This window comes from Microcaecilia unicolor, chromosome 11 (assembly GCF_901765095.1).
Source record: "Microcaecilia unicolor chromosome 11, aMicUni1.1, whole genome shotgun sequence".
NCBI classification, from domain to species: domain Eukaryota; kingdom Metazoa; phylum Chordata; class Amphibia; order Gymnophiona; family Siphonopidae; genus Microcaecilia; species Microcaecilia unicolor.
The window spans coordinates 191161658-191180960 of NC_044041.1; the positions used below are offsets into that span (position 1 = coordinate 191161658).

The 19303-nt window shown below is 48.3% G+C and overlaps 1 protein-coding gene across 4 annotated transcripts in view; it reads left to right on the forward strand.

Annotated features, from left to right (window-relative positions):
* LOC115480505 (peptide methionine sulfoxide reductase MsrA 1-like) overlaps positions 1-19303 on the forward strand; it is an 83379-nt gene that overhangs the window by 48697 nt on the left and 15379 nt on the right. For all 4 annotated transcript variants that reach the window (XM_030219229.1, XM_030219230.1, XM_030219231.1 and 1 more), the window contains one exon: positions 14270-14376. In XM_030219229.1, the coding sequence (XP_030075089.1) occupies positions 14270-14376 (107 nt within the window). The remainder of the gene's footprint in view (positions 1-14269; positions 14377-19303) is intronic.

A 19303-nucleotide genomic window follows, 5' to 3' on the forward strand; every position in this document is an offset into this window, starting at 1 on the left:
GACAAGAGGTAGCTTTTTGAATGGAGAGGCATATCATAGACTAACCGTTTCATTACATAAGAACATTAGAACATAAGAACAGCCATACTGGGTCAGACCAATGGCCCATCAAGCCCAGTATCCTGCTTCCAGCAGTGGCCAGTCCAGGTCACAAGTACAATTAGTAGCAACATTCCACTCTACCAATCCCGGGGCAAGCAGTGGCTTCCCCCATGTCTATTTCAATAACAGGCTATGGACTTTTCCTCCAGGAACTTGTCCAAATCTTTTTTAAAACCAGATACACTAACCACTGTTACCTCATCCTCCGGCAATGAGTTCCAGAGCTTAGCTATTCTTTGAGTGAAAAAAGTATTTCCTCTTATTCATTTTAAAAGTACTCCCATGCAACTTTATTGAGTGTCCCCTGGTCTTTGTACTTTTTGAATGAGAGAAAAACCGATTCACCTCCACCTGTTCCACACCACTCAGGATTTTGTAGACCTCAATCATATCCCCCCTCATCCGTCTCTTTTCCAAGCTGAAGGGCCCTAACCTCTTTAGCCTTTCCTCGTACGAGAGGACTTCCATCCCCTTTATCATTTTAGTCGCTCTTCTTTGAACCTTTTCTAATTCCGCTATATCTTTTTTGAGATACGGTGTCCAGAACTGAACACAGTACTCAGGTGAGGTCACACCATGGAGCGATACAGAGGCATTATAATATTTTTGGTCTTATTTTGCATCCCTCGCTTAATAATTCCTATAGCATCCTGTTTGCTTTTTTGGCCGCTGTCACACACTGGGCAGAAGATTTCAGTGTATTGTCTACAATGTCACCTAGGTCTTTTTCTTGACTCCTAAAGTGGACCCTGGCATCAGATAGCTATGATTTGGATTATTCTTCCCAATGTGCATTACTTTGCATTTATCTACATTAGATTTCATCTGCCATTTGAATGCCCAGTCTTCCAGTTTTCTAAGGTCTTCCTGCATGAGCTTTCGAGGACGAGTGTCTATTTTGTTTGAGGGTTATAATTTATTTATTTGTTACATTTGTATCCCACGTTGTCCCACCTATTTGCAGGCTCAATGTGGCTTACATAGTACCGTAATGGCGTGCGCCGGTTCCAGTGTTAACAAATACAAGGTGTTATGTATGGTAGACGTGTTGGGGAATTAAGGGGGGAAGAGGGAAGTTGGGGTGTGTCCATTACGATCTTTGGGTTTGTTGTGTTGCAGGTGTTCAGGCTTTTATGTTGGGTCGGTGGGATATGCCTTTCTGAACAGGTTAGTTTTTAGTTCTTTCCAGAAATTTAGGTGGTCGTACCTTGTTTTTACTATTTTTGGCAGTGCGTTCCATAGTTGTGCGCTTAAATAGGGAAAGCTGGATGCATACGTTGATTTGTATTTGAGTCCTTTGCTGTTTGGGTAGTGAAGATTTAGGTATGTTCGTGCTGATCTAAGGAGCCTAGGGAAGGAGGAGTAGATTCAGGAATAATAGAAAACTTTTTTGTGTCTCCCCAGAGAGGGTGGTAGTGAGAGAAAGAAAAGAAGCTGTGAGGGGAGGGGGGAATCAGAGCAAAACTGGACAAATCCTTTGCAAAAAGTGCACACTATCCCGCAGATTCAATAAAGTTAGGCTTCCAAATTTCTGACTAGTGCACAAATGTAGGCATCATGCCAGTTGCGTGCATAACTTTATTATTAAATTAGGTGCCAATTGGCAGTAAATACTAATAACAGCCCATAAGTGGCGTTAATTGGTAGTAATTTGCTGTTATGCGCAGAACTGAGTTATTCTGCGCTGTCTAATGCCCCGATGATCAAAGGTAAATGCGGGCACTAGTGCCCACATTGACCAGCTCAGCATGATCAGAGGGGGCACCAGGGAATACCACAGAGCTCATTTAAATGTAGCTTCGGTATTCCGCCTGTATGACCAGAGCACTGCGCTCTGATCTTACGGGCACCTTAACCCTACACCAGCTTGGAGCTAGCGTTACGTTTAGGGCACTATTCCTGCCCCTCCTCCCTCATCCGTGCCAGGCAGCTTGGGCTGTCACCGTCAGTCTTGGGGGGGTCCAGTGGACCCCCGGATCCCCCCAAAGGCAAGGCCCTGGTGGCCTAGTGCTCCCCAAGCCCCCATACCCCTCAGGAGAAGAGAGGAGTGTCGCTCACTTAGGGCCAATGTTCGCTCACAAATATCTCGTTCCTCTACTTCTTCCTCTTCACCGATGCCCCGACGCAGCTCTGGCCATCAAGTAGGATACCGTGATGTTCCTTGGGGTGGTGAGCCATGTCCCTACCGCTCCTTCTATTGACCGCCTTCGGCTTCCGGGTAGGCGCATGCCTGCTTCCGGGTATACGCTATCTATAATTTTTAAGTGAGGGATAAGTACATAAGTACATAAGCACTGCCACGCTGGGAAAAGACCAAAGGTCCATCAAGCCCAGCACTCCGTCTCCGACAGCGGCCAATCCAGGCCCCAAGAACCTGGCAAACCCCCCAAATTTAATAACGATCAATGGACTTTTCCTTCAGGAATCTGTCCAGACCCCCTTTAAACTCAGCAAGGCCAGCTGCCGACACTACCTTCTCCGGCAATGCCTACCCTTCGGTGTTGGGGACTATTACAGGAAAGCTTTGCCTTCCCCTCAGTGCTTGCCTTGCTTGTGTACAGTATTGCCTGTCAGCCTTGCCTGCTTTCCTGCTTCTGACTTGCAATTTGAGTGATTGTTCTTATTTGAAACCAGCACTAGCCCTTATCGCAACATCTGGCACCGAGGTAGGCTATTTGTAAGTGATGTTTTCCCAGTGTTTTTAAGTATTTGTTGTTATTTGTAACAAATCTTGAGTATCCATTATTGTTAGCTTTTTAATTTACACGTTTTTAAATTTGTTTGGTATTTGGCTCTAAAAAATGTTCATGTATACTTCTGGCCTCTTTTAATATATTTTTTTGATGTCATTCCATTTTTTATGATAAATAGCTTATGGAAGACAGAAATAGTCAGAAGAGAAACTTTTTAAATATTTGGGGCCCTGTTTACTAAGTTGTGTTAGAGGCATGTTAGCATTTTTAACACACGTTAACCATGCATGCGCATTAACCGTGTACATGCCTACAATAATCCATATAGGTGCCTACACGGTTAGCGCACGCGCTAATTGTAGACATGTTAAAAATGCTAACGCACCTTAGTAAACAGGGCCTTCAGTGAAATTATGAGTAGAAATAAATTTTGTAATAATTAACACTAAATTTGCTCCTTAGATAGCTCACGGGGACACCCCCTCTCCTTCGAGAGCTCAGGAGGACCCCCACCGCTCCTCAGATAGCTCAGCTCTTTTTGGGCTATTGGGCTATTTTCAGTGCTTACTCGAAAAAAGGTTGCACGCAGCAGGCCTCTCCTTAGACCAGTGCCGTAGCGAGGGCGGCTGACACCCGGGGCGGGTCGCTGCTGCGCACCCCCCCCCCCGGGTGCAGCACGGCGCACCACCCCTGAGCGCATTCTTACTAGCATAGGAAAGCGGGGAGCGGGCGGGAGGGCCGATCCGCCCCGACTGCACGTCGCTGGGAGCTGCGTCGGCTCTGCTGGTTCCCTGCTCTCTCTGCCCCGGAACAGGAAGTAACCTGTTCCGGGGCAGAGGGAGCAGGGAACCAGCGGAGCCGACACCCCCCCCAGCGGCGTGCACCTGGGGCGGACCGCCCCCCCCCCCCTTCCTATGCCACTGCCTTAGACAGAAAAATGCCTGACACCGGGCCGTGTTTCGGCAGAAGGTCACCTGCCTCAGGGGTCACATACACTGTTGCAAGCAACAATCTTGTAAAAAGGTTCTACGTATTTGAGTGAAAAATATATATTTTCTCCTAATTATTTTAAATATACTTGGTAGTAACTGCATGGCATGCCCCTAGTCTTTGTACTTCTTGAAAATGTAGGTAACTGATTTACCCGTTCCATTCTACTCAGTATTTTAAAGATCTCTATCATATATATATTTTTTTGTTACATTTGTACCCCGCGCTTTCCCACTCATGGCAGGCTCAATGCGGCTTACATGGGGCAATGGAGGGTTAAGAGACTTGCCCTGAGTCACAAGGAGCTGCCTGTGCCTGAAGTGGGAATCGAACTCAGTTCCTCAGGACCAAGGTCCACCACCCTAACCACTAGGCCACTCCTCCACTGTTGCTACTATTTGAGATTCTACATGGAATGTTGCTATTCCACTAGCAACATTCCATGTAGAAGTCAGCCCTTGCAGATCACCAATGTGGCCGCGCAGGCTTCTGCTTCTGTGAGTCTGACGTCCTGCACGTACGTGCAGGATGTCAGACTCACAGAAACAGAAGCCTGCACAGCTTTCTACATGGAATGTTGCTAGTGGAATAGCAACATTACGTGTAGAATCTCCAATAGTATCTATTTTATTTTTGTTACATTTGTACCCTGCGCTTTCCCACTCATGGCAGGCTCAATGCAGCTTATACATGGGGCAATGGAGGGTTAAGTGACTTGCCCAGAGTCACAAGGATCTGCCTGTGCCTGGTGGGAATCGAACTCAGTTCCTCAGGACCAAAGTCCACCACCCTAACCGCTAGGCCACTCCTCCCCTCAACGATTTGTTCTCAAGCTGAAGAGTCCTAACCTCTTTTAACCTTTCTTCGTAGTGGTCGTTCCAGCCTCTTCATCGTTGTGGTTGCGCTTCTCTGTTATTTTTTTCTAATTCCACTATATGTTTTTTTTTGAGATGCATCGACTGGAGTTGCAGAAAATACTCAAGGTGCAGCTGCACACCATGGAGCGATATAGAAGAATTATAATATTCCCTCTTTTCTTCTCCGTGACTTTCTTTTCCTGCTGCTACCTACTGTTCGTAAGTGTACACCAGACTGCAGAAATGAGACAGTCCCTTCTCTCTGGAGCTTACAGTCTGGTTGAGACGCCCAGACAATTCATGTCCCCAGTGAAGGTGGAAATCTCTCCTCTCTTGCGAATCCCTTTGCCATTCCTAGCACTAAATCCACCTGCCTTTTTGCTGTGAAAAACTTGTGCCGTCTTGCTTATACTGCAAAACGTTTTACAAGGCAAGATCATTGCATCAGAGTGAGAAAAGGGAACATTGTAAGGACCTGCCTGCAACAGACGGATAATTTATATCAGAAAATGTTTGGTCAGTAACAGGGCTGCCGAAAGACTGGGCCAGGCCCGGGACAAGGTCCCCCCCCCCCAAGGTCGCCAGGCCCCCCCTCCACCCGCCACCAGGCCCTCTCTCCACCCCCGGGCCCTCTGCACTGACCTGAAGCACCTCACCTTCGAGAGCGCAGCGGCAGACCACTCCTTTCTTCCATGTCCCGCTCTTGCGCAAGTTATGTCGGGCGAGGGCGGGACACGGAAGGAAGGAGTGGTCTACCGCTGCTTGCTGCGCTTTGGAAGGTGAGGCGCTTAAGTTCAATGCCAGGGAGCGATGGAGGGCGGATGGGCCGGACTGCGGCGGCGGCACCGGGCCCCCCCGGAGACCCGGGCCCGGGGAATTTTGTCCCCCCTGTCCCCCCCTCTCGGCGGCCCTGGTCAGTAAGCCTTATAAAGTGTACTGAATTTAAACTCCTTATCTGATTCGCAGCGGCAAATTTCTTTACAGTGCTTAACCCTTTCCACCCTCTGACAGGAACCCTTCATGTGTCCTTCCAGCTACCTTTTCACTTCCCCGTCTATTGTTCATGCTTTGGTTTTGTTACACAGCACCTGCTCCAAGGTGTGTAAAAATATAAGGGAGAGCCAAGGAGGTGGGAAGGTTTTTTATAAATGTGAGGCTCTGTCTTTTTAAATCTGACAGCCTGCAGTGCAGCCCTGTTGCAGTCACTGTAAGGATGGTGCAAAGTCCCTAAATTCTGGGGCATGCCCAGCTGCATGGAAAGGGAGAGAAGAGAGCATGAAATAAGAGGAAAAGCGGGGGGGGGGGGGGGGGGGCATTGTTTGAAACTCCTTCCATACTGCAGGAAAGGATGACAGTAGAGATGGGTTGAGGACAGACCCTTGAGAGAGTAAGGATAGATTCCAAAGCAGTCCTCTCATCAGCTCCCTTCCTCTCAGTCCGTCTGTCTGTCATTCTCGGCTTCCCTTCCTTCCCCTCCATCCGCCCATCTGTCTGTCATAGCCTTGACTTCCATCCCTTCCCCTCCATCCATCCATCTGTCCATCACAACCTCGGCTTCCTTCCCATCCTTCTGTCTTGGTGTTCCTCTGCTATGCTTTCAGCACTGCTCTATCCTTCTGCCACCTGGAGTCTCTCATCATCATCGCTTCATCTTCCACTACTTACCAACTGTGCACTTAGTCGAAGAATGGTCTCTTCCCTACCCAAACGCTGAAGCACAGTTGCTCCGGCCACCCTCACAAGTGGCAGCAAGTCTGGTTAACATATAGGTTAGCCGCATGGACTTCACTAGGAATGTGTGTTCATTAGCAATCGTTTGGTTCATCAGAGAGCACAAAACCAATTCGACATACGTTTAACCTGTGAATGAATGCAGGTTTAATCAATTTGCACAAGTTAAAAAGTCTGAACACTCGCTGAGAAAAGCATTATTAAAACAAATGTGTGAAATGAACTAAACAAACCCCCCGAAATAGAGAAATAAATCCAAAGGAACTAAAAAAAGCTGAATATTTTTGACCCGTGCAAATCCCTAATGTGCACACGTTAAAAATGAAAAACAAACAAGCCCAGTTCATAGAAACACGGGGTCTTTTTCTTCCATCATGTCCTAAGGCCACATCTCTTTCCCAGAGCCATGTCCTAGACTGCAGCTGATCACCACTGTCCCCCCTCACTTCCTTGTAACCAGGGATGCTCTGTGCTTTATCCCAGCTTGTCTCCTCTCCTCCCCTCAGAGGTCACTCCATATGTCCATCATCCTATTTCCAGATGTTTCTCCCAATTCTACCTCTCCTCCGGAGCTTAATACTGTGACCCTTTGCTCTGCAGCAGTCTTACCTCTGAGAAAGGTTTCCAGTTGATATTAAGCCCATGGCGGTCAGCATTTTTTGTTTTAAATGCTGACCTCTGCAGGCAGAATTAGCCCAAGATATAAAACGCCTGTCCAAGTCTGTCACCAGCATTGAATATCCTGGGTTAATTCTTTAGGTGTTAGCTGCCAGGTCTTATCTGGGTTCTGGACGATATTCAGCTGGGATCCGCGTACGACACTTATGTGGGCCGTGGCTGAATATGGGCCGGGACCTTCATAATAAAATCTGACCAGGTACAACTCCCTCTTCCGATCCCCCTCCCACCCCCCTGAACTTCAGGATCCCCCCTAAGACCCTCTCCCACCCCCCAACAAAATCTAAGCCAGCCCCAGTCATCCACTTCCTGTAGGCCTTCCGGGCCTACCTCCGAAGGTGGTGGTCTAGGGGAAACAGGCAGGAGTGAAACCCACTTTCTCCTGCCCGGTGTGGCCTACTCTTCAAATGGCTGCTGCAACCTCCAGCAGTAACCTTGAAATACTTGAAGCCACTTTGAAGAGCCACCTTTTTGATGCTGCTTTTAACTCCTAACCCTTGTTCACTTGTTCAGAACCCTTATGTTATCATCCTCACTTTATTTTTTCTTACATTTGTACCCCGCGTTTTCCCACTCATAGGAGGCTCAATGCGGCTTACATATTATATACAGGTACTTATTTTTACCTGGGGCAATGGAGGGTTAAGTGACTTGCCCAGAGTCACAAGGAGCTGCCTGTGCCTGCATTGGGGATAATATTCCCTTATCTCTTGTTTGTCCTGTTTGTCTGTCCTAATTAGATTGTAAGCTCTGACCAGCAGGGACTGTCTCTTCATGTTCAAGTGTACAGCGCTGCGTACGTCTAGTAGTGCTATAGAAATGATAAGTAGTAGTAGTAGTAAGAGCCGGGCAGGCGCAAATGGGCAACGTTCCTGCCCGTTTTCTCCTAGACTACCAGGGACCCGCAAATATCTTCACTTAGGCCCAACCAAGTGAATTAAATGCTTTTGAATATCTACCCCTTGATTGCTTTTGCTTATTTTATACTTTTCGAGGCGTTTGACCTTTTTATCACTTTTCCTCCTCGTTCTTTTATCCTCTAGGGCAGCGGTTCCTGGAGGCACCCCCAGGCAATCAGGTTTTCAGCATGCTCACAATTAATATTCATGAGATAGCTCTGCATGAAGTGGAGGCAGTGCATGCAGATCTCTCTCATGAATATTAATTGTGAGCATGCTGAAAACCTGACTGGCTGGGGTGCCTCCAGGACTGGGCTGGGGAACCACTGCTTTGGGGCACATATTTAGGGTTCACATGATTCCTGGCACTACGAATGGGTAATGGGCTTGATACGCTGTAAGACTGTATCCCCTAGGTTTTATAAAGGTCACCCAAACTTGGGCACAGATCCCAGATTGGCGCCCAAAACAATGAGTTAATGGGCTCCGGTAATTTAATTCATGAACTTAATTGGCAGTAATTATGATTTGGGTGTTGCTTTGGCTGTGTGCTATTCTGTAACAACGAGCACCTAAATTGGATCGTGTGCCACTGGGAAAGGGGGCGTGGCCACGGGAGGGGCCTTCACAAAAGATGCTGCAGCGTTACAGAGTAGCAGGGATCTGTGCCCAGTTTGCGGGCCAGGATTTACACCGGGTTCCTGCAGGCATAAATCCTCAGTGCCAAAGTCGAGCGCCGAATTCAGTGGTCAGTGCTGTTCTCCGAAGTGCGTATTCTTAAGTGCCCTGTGCAGAATAGCACCAGATTTTCAGCACCATTTATAGAATTTGGTCTTATTCACTACTACTACTTATCATTTCTATAGCACTACTAGACGCTGTGGTCCCCACGTGCCTAAAACGCAGTCATCCTGGGAAAATGTTCCAATACCTGCGGTGCTGGTTCTCTAAGCTCAGTGTAGGATTAGTTGAAAAAAAAAAGTGGGTCTTGAAAACGTAAGGGGCCAGTTCAGTTTCAGGTTTAATTTCTTTTATTGACTTTCAATACAGTACAAATATAAGCAAGAGCTCATAACAAAACACCAAGCAGCATGTTACAAGTGATGGCAAGACTGGAGCTCACAAGCGAGAGATAACCATCCATATCCAGAAGCAAATTAAGAAAAAAGGGGGAAAGAGGAAAAGGGGGGAAGCTGGAGGATACAACCAAAGCATAAAGCGTGCACATGCCACAAAATATATCATAAGTACATAAGTAATGCCACACTGGGAAAAGACCAAGGGACCATCGAGCCCAGCATCTTGTCCACAACAGCGGCCAATCCAGGCCAAGGGCACCTGGCGAACTTCCCAAACGTACAAACATTCTATACATGTTATTCCTGGGATTGTGGATTTTTCCAAGTCTGTTTAGTAGCGGTTTATGGACTTGTCCTTTAGGAAACCGTCCAACCCCTTTTTAAACTCTGCTAAGCTAACCGCCTTCACCACATTTTCCAGCAATGAATTCCAGAGTTTAATTACACGTTGGGTGAAGAAACATTTTCTCCGATTTGTTTTAAATTTACTACACTGTAGTTTAATCGCGTGCCCCCTAGTCCTAGTATTTTTGGAAAGCGTCAACAGACGCTTCACATCTACCTGTTCCACTCCACTCATTATTTTATATACCTCTATCATGTCTCCCCTCAGCCGTCTCTTCTCCAAGCTGAATAGCCCTAGCCTCCTTAGTCTTTCTTCATAGGGAAGTCGTCCCATCCCCGCTATCATTTTAGTCGCCCTTCGCTGTACCGAGTTAAAATAAGATACCAGTGGTAGCCATTTTCCCCCTATATGAAGTGAAGCGAGAAGACTGCTTTGCCAGATGTAATTCGAATTTGTACATTTGCAACAATACGTTCCACCATTCCTGAGAAGTGGCCTGACGTAAGGACTTCCAATGGGAGAAGATTACCGTCAGTGCTAAAGAGACCGTGGCACTAACAAGAGCCCCTTCGCCAGTGGCGTACCAAGGGGGGGGGGCGGTCCGCCCCGGGTGCACGCCGCTGGAGGGTGCCACGGCGCACGCCTGCTCTGAGTTCGCTGACTTCGCGCGTTCGCTGCAGCTCCCCCTGCCCTGGAACAGGTTACTTCCTGTTCCGGGTCAGAGGGAGCTCCAGCGAACGCGCGAAGTCAGGGAACTCTGAGCACTGGCAGGCGCGCGCTGCGGCACCCCCCCCCCCAGCGGCGTGCACCCGGGGGGGGTTTCGTGCTGCATCGGGGTCGGGGGGGGTGCTGCAACCAGGGGGGGTCCACGCTGCATCGGGGGGGGGGGGGTGCTGCACCCGGGGGGGGGGCAGGGCGCCGCCCCGGGTGTCCGCCCCCCTAGGAACGCCACTGCCCTTCGCTAGGAGTTAGCAGACCCCTAAAGAACTGCTCCCCAAGAATTAGGACCTGTGGTGCTGGGTTCTCTAAGCTCAGTGTAGGATTAGTTGAAAAAAAAGTGGGTCTTGAAAACGTAAGGGGCCAGTTCAGTTTCAAGTGCTGAAAACCTGGGTTGGATTCCCGGCTCAGCTATGCCTGGGAGAGAGCTGCAGCCATTACTTTATGCTGACAACTAGCAGTCGGGGATTTGGAAGGAGTCTTGGTGGATGACCCCTAGCTGAGGACTGTTGTACTGAGCAATCACCATATGATTGCAGAATTTCAAATGTAATAGTTCATGGAGGTACATAAAGATCAAGTGGCCCACCCAGCCTTCCCAGTTATTCTAGTCTACAATGTTAATACTAGGACTAGGGGGCACGCAATGGAGCTACAAAGTAGTAAATTTAAAACGAATCAGTGAAAAAGTTTCTTCACTCAAACGTGTAATTAAACTCTGGAATTCGTTGCCAGAGAATGTAGTAAAAGCAGTTAGCTTAGCGGGGTTTAAAAAAAAAAAGGTTTGGATGGCTTTCTAAAGGAAAAGTCCATAGACCATTATTAAAATGGACTCGGGGAAAATCCACTGCTTATTTCTAGGATAAGCAGCATAAAATGTATTGTACTGTTTTGGGATCTTGCCAGGTACTTGTGACCTGGATTGGCCACTGTTGGAAACAGGATGCTGGGCTTGATGGACCTTCGGTCTGTGCCAGTACCAGTATGGCAATACTGATGTACTTATGCAAACCCATATTCCAGCTAGCAGTCACACATTTTTTGTGACTATAAATTCATATTGTTATACCTTATCTCACCCACCTCCTCTGAGAAAGGTCCACATGCACCTACTGCATTTAGCTGATTGGCTGTCATATGACAGATGACATAATCACTGCATGAACCAATGGGATCTTGTCCCATTTGAGGTCATTAATGGCCATTATTACTGAACATGTCAAAAGCCAGAGGGTAGGGGTGCCTTAGAAATCTCCAGCTGTGGCTGAGGCATTCATACTCTGGTAGCCAGTTTGGTTCCCCAGCAGCCCATGCCTTAAAAAAAAAATCTCTGTTTTTATACCCCATCCCTTGTCTTTGGCCCTATTTGGCTAGACAAGTGTCAGTGCCTCTGTGCAGCATTATTCCTGCAGCTTCTTATATTAACATGAAGGCCACTGAATATTGTTTAATAAAAAGAGCCTGGGCATTTCCACTCTGTTTATTTTTTTTTTCTTGACGCGAGTTTATATCAAACGATGCCCTCTCTTTAACCGGTGGAATTCTTTGATCCTCGCCCTCCATACCTTCCACCCACACTAGCTGTATTGGTGGGGGATGTGATCTTGCTTCTGCCACCCCCATAACATATTTCCCCCTCCTCATTTCTGCTTTTATTTTCCTATCCATGCTGCGCTTTCTCTTAAACACCCTCCCCTACCTCCCGGTTACGCTTGGCTGCTAATGAGCAAGGGGTCCCTGGGAGGTAATTTTATGCAAATTACCAGTGGCAAAGAGACTCTCTGAAGGCACGTTTCAGCTCACACACAGTGGTGATTAGGAAGCATGTAGAGAGACAGGAATATTAATTACCAAGCGAGGGGAAAAGGAGAGGGCAGGAGGTGACGTGGATGCACAACATGACATTGGGTTTGTCACCTCACCCCAGATCAACCAAATTTACCTGCAGTGGGGACAAACCCGGACTGGATCGTCTTGTGCTGTTGACCTGGAATGAGATGGCAGCCTTAAATATTGCATTAGTTCTGGTCCGAATTCCTGTTGATGGGCACAAATAATTAACAGAGGTGCTTTGGCTCCCACCAAGGACACTGCTACCCCCACGAACAGGTGCCACGGAACTGGAGCAAAATCATTCCTACCCTCTTCCATTCACACACACAGTATTGACTCTGTATTTAACACCAACACCACTGTGGATGTGTTGGTTGGGGGATGGAGGGGTGGTGCGGTATTCTTCCAGGATGCAGCTCTGTCCAGTATTAACATCCTTTCTATTAAAAACACATAAAATTATGTAAGACCCTTACATCTCCAGTATTAGCTGTTTGTAATCAGAAACAAATGATATACCTAGGGCTTCTATTCGTAGCTGTTTATAGATTGTAAATGTAGGTATTTATTTTCCAGTTAATTAGGAGTTCCTTGAAGATATAAGCATAGGCGTAGAGTGGGGTGGGCATGAGGGGAAAGTGCCCCCCCCCCCAAAAAAAAACATTGCAGGTATTAATGCTGAATTAGTCCCCTTTCCCTCCCTGCTAATATGACTTCCTTACCTTTCGTCCCCTCTCCCCAAAAGCAAACAGGCAAAGTCCACCTACGGGTGTGGAGTACCTTCCCCGGTTGAATCAAATAAATATTTTTAAGCCACTGAGAAAAGCTCAGCGTAGAAAAAGCGCCAAAACAGAGTGAAGGATCCAAGGTAGGCAAGGGCATGAGTGAAAGATCATTACAGGAAGCGATGTTTTCCCCTAGTTTATCAATAAAACCTTATTCCCCCCCCCCCCCCAAAAAAAACATTTTTTTTTTGCAATAAGGTGTTTTATTGGGTTTTGATCAGTGAAAAGCTAAACTCAGAAGCCCTATGTATGACACGGAGGGTAATTAGGAGCAACAGGAAACCTACCAGGTAGGCACGGATGCCATGGATTTATGGAATACTTTTTACCCTGTGCCACTTCAGGCATGGGGTTTCAGTAGCAGCCGTGCTGCCAATATTAATGCCTAACTTGCATAACTGCTTCTGAAGGGGAAAGGAACGACGTGACCCTGATTAACACTGTTTATACGGCCCCATAATTCCTGCTACTGAACTGTAAAATTGTGGCATTGTAGAATTTTAATTGAATTTTTCATTTTAATAATAGATCCAAGTGCCTTCTAGGAAACTGGGCATCAATCATCAACCCTTTTTGCAGCAGTTCTGTTCTAATGCTTGTCCTGCCCTGTTTTCCGTCTAAGGAGACCCTCCTCCCCGTCTCTCTCCCCAATGCTTTTGATTGCTTTTAATTGCATGCAAGAAGGTTCTAGATTTCCACAATGACTATGCATGAGATTGACTTGCATGTACCAGAGACACAGCCAGCCTTTCAATTTTTTTTGGGGGGGGGGTGGGGGAAGGGCCCAGAGGTGGACTGGGGGGGCAGCGTATTACCTCTCTTTACCCTCCGCTCGTGTGCGTTAAACGTACCTTTGCTGATGGAAATACAGTGCCCGAGCCGCTCCCTGTCTTCTTGTGCTGCTTCTGTAGCGCAGAAGTTGGCGGCGCGCCTTCAGCCGCTGACTCCAGGACTCTCCGAGCATGCTTGCACGGACTGAGAATGCACGAGAGGTCCTGGCGTCGGTGGCAGGAGGCATGCTGCGGACTTCTGCATCACAGAAGCAGCGCAAGGAAAAGGGGAGTGGATCAGGCACTGCATTTCATTGACTGGTGGGACTGGCACCCCGCCTGGTGTTTAAGGGGGTGTTGCAGGTTTGGAGAGGGCCCAGGCCCTCAAGGCCCCCCCCCCCCCCCCCCCCCGCCTGCCACCGGCCACTGCTTCCATTGTATGCAAATTGATCTCATGCATATTTATCGTGAAAATCTTGAAAACCCGACTGGGTTGTGGCCCTCGAGGATCCTGGTTGCAGAAAGGCAAAATCCTGGGGCTGGGGTTTGTTACAGAAGAGCCTATAATTATACCGGTCTGCCAAGTCAATTACCCACCTCCTAGATTTAATGCTAGATTATGTGGCTGTCATGTTCTCACAGTCCTTGACATTACCTGGCAGGGGCTGTGTCATGAAGTGGCCCCTCCTTCCATCACGTTTACCGACAGTGGTGAATAGCAGCCTAGGCTAGATTTACTGCTTTGCAGAAACATTGTGACGCTAACCACCCTTCTTTCTGCCATCTTAGGCATGAAGCAAGGCAAGGACCTTGGAACCCAGTACCGCTCAGCCATCTTCACGTACAGCTCACAGCAGAAGGCAGCAGCGTTGAAATCCAAAAGAATATTTCAGGAGGTGCGTTGATGAGAGTAGGCGAAGAGGGGTTTCCAGGGGGACCTTCAGCAAAGTGACGAGAGAGAAAGGAGAATTTCCCACTTGATCCACAGTATTTAAGTTATTACCTTAGTATCTGTCTAGCAGTATGTGCACGAGTAAATGTTGGCTGGAAAATTCACATTATAATACTGTGGTTAATGCAGGGAATGTACTAATTAAGCCTTGTTCATTTCCCGAGGTTTCTTTTTCTTAATTAGTAAAGCAAACTTAATGTACCCAAGGATATACAGCTGAGTGTACAACCGCGGTCCCTGTCATAGAACATTCTTATGAAATCCAGAATTTTCATATCTGTAATTTTTTCCCCTGGGTATAGATAATGCTTCAACCTGTTCTCTGCTATGAGGGATGAGAGAATGATAGATGGAACAGGTAAACAGAAAGGAGAGAATTTCAAGCTGGAAGACCTGAGCTGTCCTTCTCTCTCTTTAGCATGTGGTACTGATGCAGGAGAGAATCACGGCTGCAGTTTCTTGCCAAAGGTGACTTCACCCATCCATCTCTGCTTTCTCGGTGGAGAAGTGTCTTTCAAAAGTTATTGAGCTAATACTCTGTTTGGACTTCAAGCGGCCCAGAAAGATTCAGACGGATCAGAGCTTGAATGGGGAAAGAGGCGTCTCAGTTTTACTGGAATCAATTTGTGGAACGTTCTAATCGGACTCCAATATTTCGAGAGACTTTTTAGTGCGTTTTAGGTGGGGAGATGGATCTAACCTGCCCCAGTCTGCCAATATTTAAAGCCTTAACGGTCGCCCATGAAGTCTCCGTTATCGGAGCGCCTATCTCTTCCGCGCTGCCCCCCTGACTCCCTCTGCCTTCCTGATCCATCACAGATTAAAAACAGGGTTTCCACGGTAACAGGTTCTCCATAGCAACTCACACCCATAGGCCAAAGGTCAGCAGGGAAGGCAGGTGCGAGAACCGGATATCAAGTCGGCCTCTTCTTTATATGGTGTACTCCCAGTAAAGAACTGGTTAGGTAAAGGTCAGCAGGATTCGCCCACCACTTGCAGGGTAGGGCTGAAAATTTAGCAGGTATTTGGGGGGGGGGGGGGTTCAAACCTTGCTTCCACACCCTTTCCCAAGCTGTGCCCAGGCATCACAAGGCCACCCCCCACTTCCAGCTGTTGGATTTGAGAGGGTGCCTGATGTGCGCTGGGTCCATCCCCGGCAAGAGGTGCATATTCGAGCCCGTTTCGGTACGTTTTTTTAAAGAGGTTTCCTGCATGCGCACAGAGCAGGAGGGGCGATCGGGCAGAGGAGGATCACAGGGCTGGGACAGATCTGAGAATCAGAAAGGCAGTGATGCCAAGTTACCCGGTTCCAGGCTGGAAGTTTTGAGACGGTCCTGGGTTTCTGACCACCCCCCATCCTGGTGCATTGTGGGACTTGCAAGCACTGATTTAAATGGGCAGGATCAGGCACTGCAAATCCCACACTGCATTGGGATGTAAGTTCAAAGCCAGGACTGGCCAAAAAGCCTCCAGCCTGGAACTGGGTAACTTGGCATCTCTGGGGAGGGAGGGGGGGGACCTGCAGGAAACAGTCTATGAAAATATAAGCCCTGCTGAGAGGTGTAGGCGGGTGAAGACCTCATATGCCCAATACGTAAAGTCCAGCAGGAGCCAGTGGGGGTGGGAGAATCAGAGCGCCCTGTCACATACAACACGTGGCCTAGACGTATGGGCGGGAGGGGGTAAAGCAGAGCTTCCCGAACTGTGCGTCTGGACCTCAAATGAGGTCGCAGAGCCTAAGTTTGGAGTCACAACCTAGGTGTAGGGTTACCCTATGGCTCCAGAAAAAGGAGGACAGATCGAGTCAGTCTGGGTTTTATTTCCGTTGCTTTTTCTGGAGCCATAGGGTAACCCTACACCTACGTGCATCAATTATTCCGTACTTACAGAGGGCACACAGTTTTATTTGGCTGCAATCATGGGGTCAGGGCCACAAAAAGATTGAAAAGCACTAGGTTAAGGGTTGAGGGAAATTCCGGGTTTCTGTGTAAATCTGACGGCTGCTCTTACGTCTGTTCCTCTCGCTCTCTCTGCTCTGTTTCTTCTTCCTATTCCTCTCTGCATTCCAAGGCATTGTATTGGCCTTCCGATGTTGCGTAGATGCCTTATATACATATGTTTGTCTCGTCCTCTCTTTCTTTTCCTGGTTTCTTTGCTCCGTCCTCCCTCCTTCCCTTTCTTTCTCCCTCTCTTCCAGTCCCCCCTCCCCCATTTCTCTCTTTCTTTTCCTGGTTTCTTTGCTCCGTCCTCCCTCCTTCCCTTTCTTTCTCCCTCTCTTCCACTCCCTCCCCATTTCTCTCTTTCTTTTCCTGGTTTCTTTGCTCCGTCCTCCCTCCTTCCCTTTCTTTCTCCCTCTCTTCCACTCCCTCCCCCATTTCTCTCTTTCTTTTCCTGGTTTCTTTGCTCCGTCCTCCCTCCTTCCTTTTCTTTCTCCCTCTCTTCCAGTCCCCCCTCCCCCATTTCTCTCTTTCTTTTCCTGGTTTCTTTGCTCCGTCCTCCCTCCTTCCCTTTCTTTCTCCCTCTCTTCCACTCCCTCCCCCATTTCTCTCTTTCTTTTCCTGGTTTCTTTGCTCCGTCCTCCCTCCTTCCCTTTCTTTCTCCCTCTCTTCCACTCCCTCCCCCATTTCTCTCTTTCTTTTCCTGGTTTCTTTGCTCCGTCCTCCCTCCTTCCCTTTCTTTCTCCCTCTCTTCCACTCCCTCCCCCCCCCCCAGTTCCCTATTTCTTTTTCATGGTTTCTTTGCACCTTAGCCTGTTCCCTCTCGCTCTCTCTCTCCCTCCCTCTGACTTTCATCCCCACTGGAGGTTGTGGATAATTAGCCATGACTCCTTATCAGCTGGGCTCCATACAGCAGCCTCTGAATGGGATGGAGTGTTGGGGGGGGGGGGGAGGGGGGCCGTCCTCGTGTGGCATTTTTCTGAATTCCTTTCCAGTCATGGAGTCTATGCAGGAGCTGAGCTTCCAAAGGGATCTTATAGTAGCAGGATGACAGCTGAGTTGGGATGGAGGGTCATTGTTCGTCCCCCCCTCCCCCAATTATCTAAAGCTCTCTGTCCCGCACTGTACTCAGGTCCTCTTTTTAGAGATGCACCTTTGGCATTTCACAGTTTGTCTTATTGTCATCAGAAAATGTCTGCAGATAAAGACCCGCATCCAGTCTGCCCATCAAGGAGGCCAGAATTGAATCTGAAACTCTGCACAGGTTCCACTTCGTCATGATTAAACACTGCAATACTTACTCTCTGTCTCTCTCTGCCAATTTGGGGGCACAGACCATAGAAGTCTGCCCGACATTGGTCTTACTTCCCAACCTCTGAAGCTGCTGTCAAAACTCACTTCAGTTATAAGGTCATTGAAGTTTTTTGCTTTCAATGGATTCCATCCTTTCTCGATATAGTGATCCTCCGTGTTTATCCCATGCATTCTTGAATCCCATCACTGTTTTTGTCTCCACAACTTCCCATTCCAGGCACCCAACCAGTGGCGTAGCAAGGGGGCTGCCACCAGGGGCGGTTCGTCGTTGCACCCCCCCCCGGGTGCAGCACGATGACATCCCCCCCTCCGACCCAGTGCCTACCCTCCTCAACTCCGTCCAACCAGCTCCCGCACCCTACCTTTAAAGAAATCTCAGAAGCCGTGGCGAGGCGCAGCGCCTCGCGCCTGCATGCAAAAGAAGTGTGGATCGTCTCATCGGGCCTTCCCTCACTCTGTCTGTCCCGCCCTTGCGGAAATAGGAAGTTGCGTCAGCGGAGAGCGGGACAGACAGAGTGAGGGAAGGCCCGATGAGACGATCCACACTTCTTTTGCATGCAGGCGCGAGGCGCTGCACCTCGCCTCGCCACGGCGTCCGAGATTTCTTTAAAGGTAGGGTGCGGGAGCTGGTTGGACGGAGCTGAGGGTAGGCACTGGGTCTGGGGGTGTTGATGCGCCGAGGGGGGGGTGTCATCGTGCTGCACCTGGGGGGGAGCTGGCAGGGAGCACCCCCCTTGAGCTGACACCCGGGGCGGACCGCCCCCCCTTGCTACGCCACTGCACCCAACACCCTTTCTATGAAAAAGTATTTCCTGAAGTTCCCACTCTTAAGCCTCAACTCATGACCTCTAATTCCACTGCTTCTCCATCTCTGAAGAATATTAGTTTGCATATTAATAACTTTTAAGTATTTAAACGTCTGTATCATATCCCCCCATCCCTCCTTTCTTCTAGAGCTGTGGCTCCCAAATCTGGTCCTGGAGGCACCCCAGCTGAAGAGGTTTTCAACGCATGCACCGCCTCCACTGCATGCAAATTTACCTCATGAATATTCATTGTGGATATCCTGAAAACCTGACTGGTTGAGATGCCTCCAGGATCAGGTTTGGGAACCATTGTGGTTCCTAAACCCTGGAGGCACCCCAGCCAGTCAGGTTCTTAGGATACGCACAATGAATATTCATGAGAGAGATTTGCATGCACTGCCTCCACAGCATGCAAATCTCTCCCATGAATATTAATTGTGGATATACTGAAAACCTGACTGGCTGGGGTGCCTCTAGGACCAGGTTTGGGAATCACTGCTGTAGGGTACACATAATTCAGGTCTTCCAGTCTCTTCTCATACGTCTTTCGGCACAAGCCCCATACTATTCTTGTGAGCCTCCTCTGAAACACCTCGTCTTTTGATGTCCTTAGCAAGATACGGCCTCCAAAATTGGACACAATACTCCAAGCAAATGTTCTCTATCCCTCTTTCTTTCTCTCCTTCCCTCTCTTTTTGGAATCCAAAATCAATGAGAAAAGGACGGTATAGAGAAGGAAAGGCTAATGGCCAAGCGCTAATTTAGAAATTAGCGCCTGGCCATTAATAGAAAAAAATGGAAATGCTGCCATTTT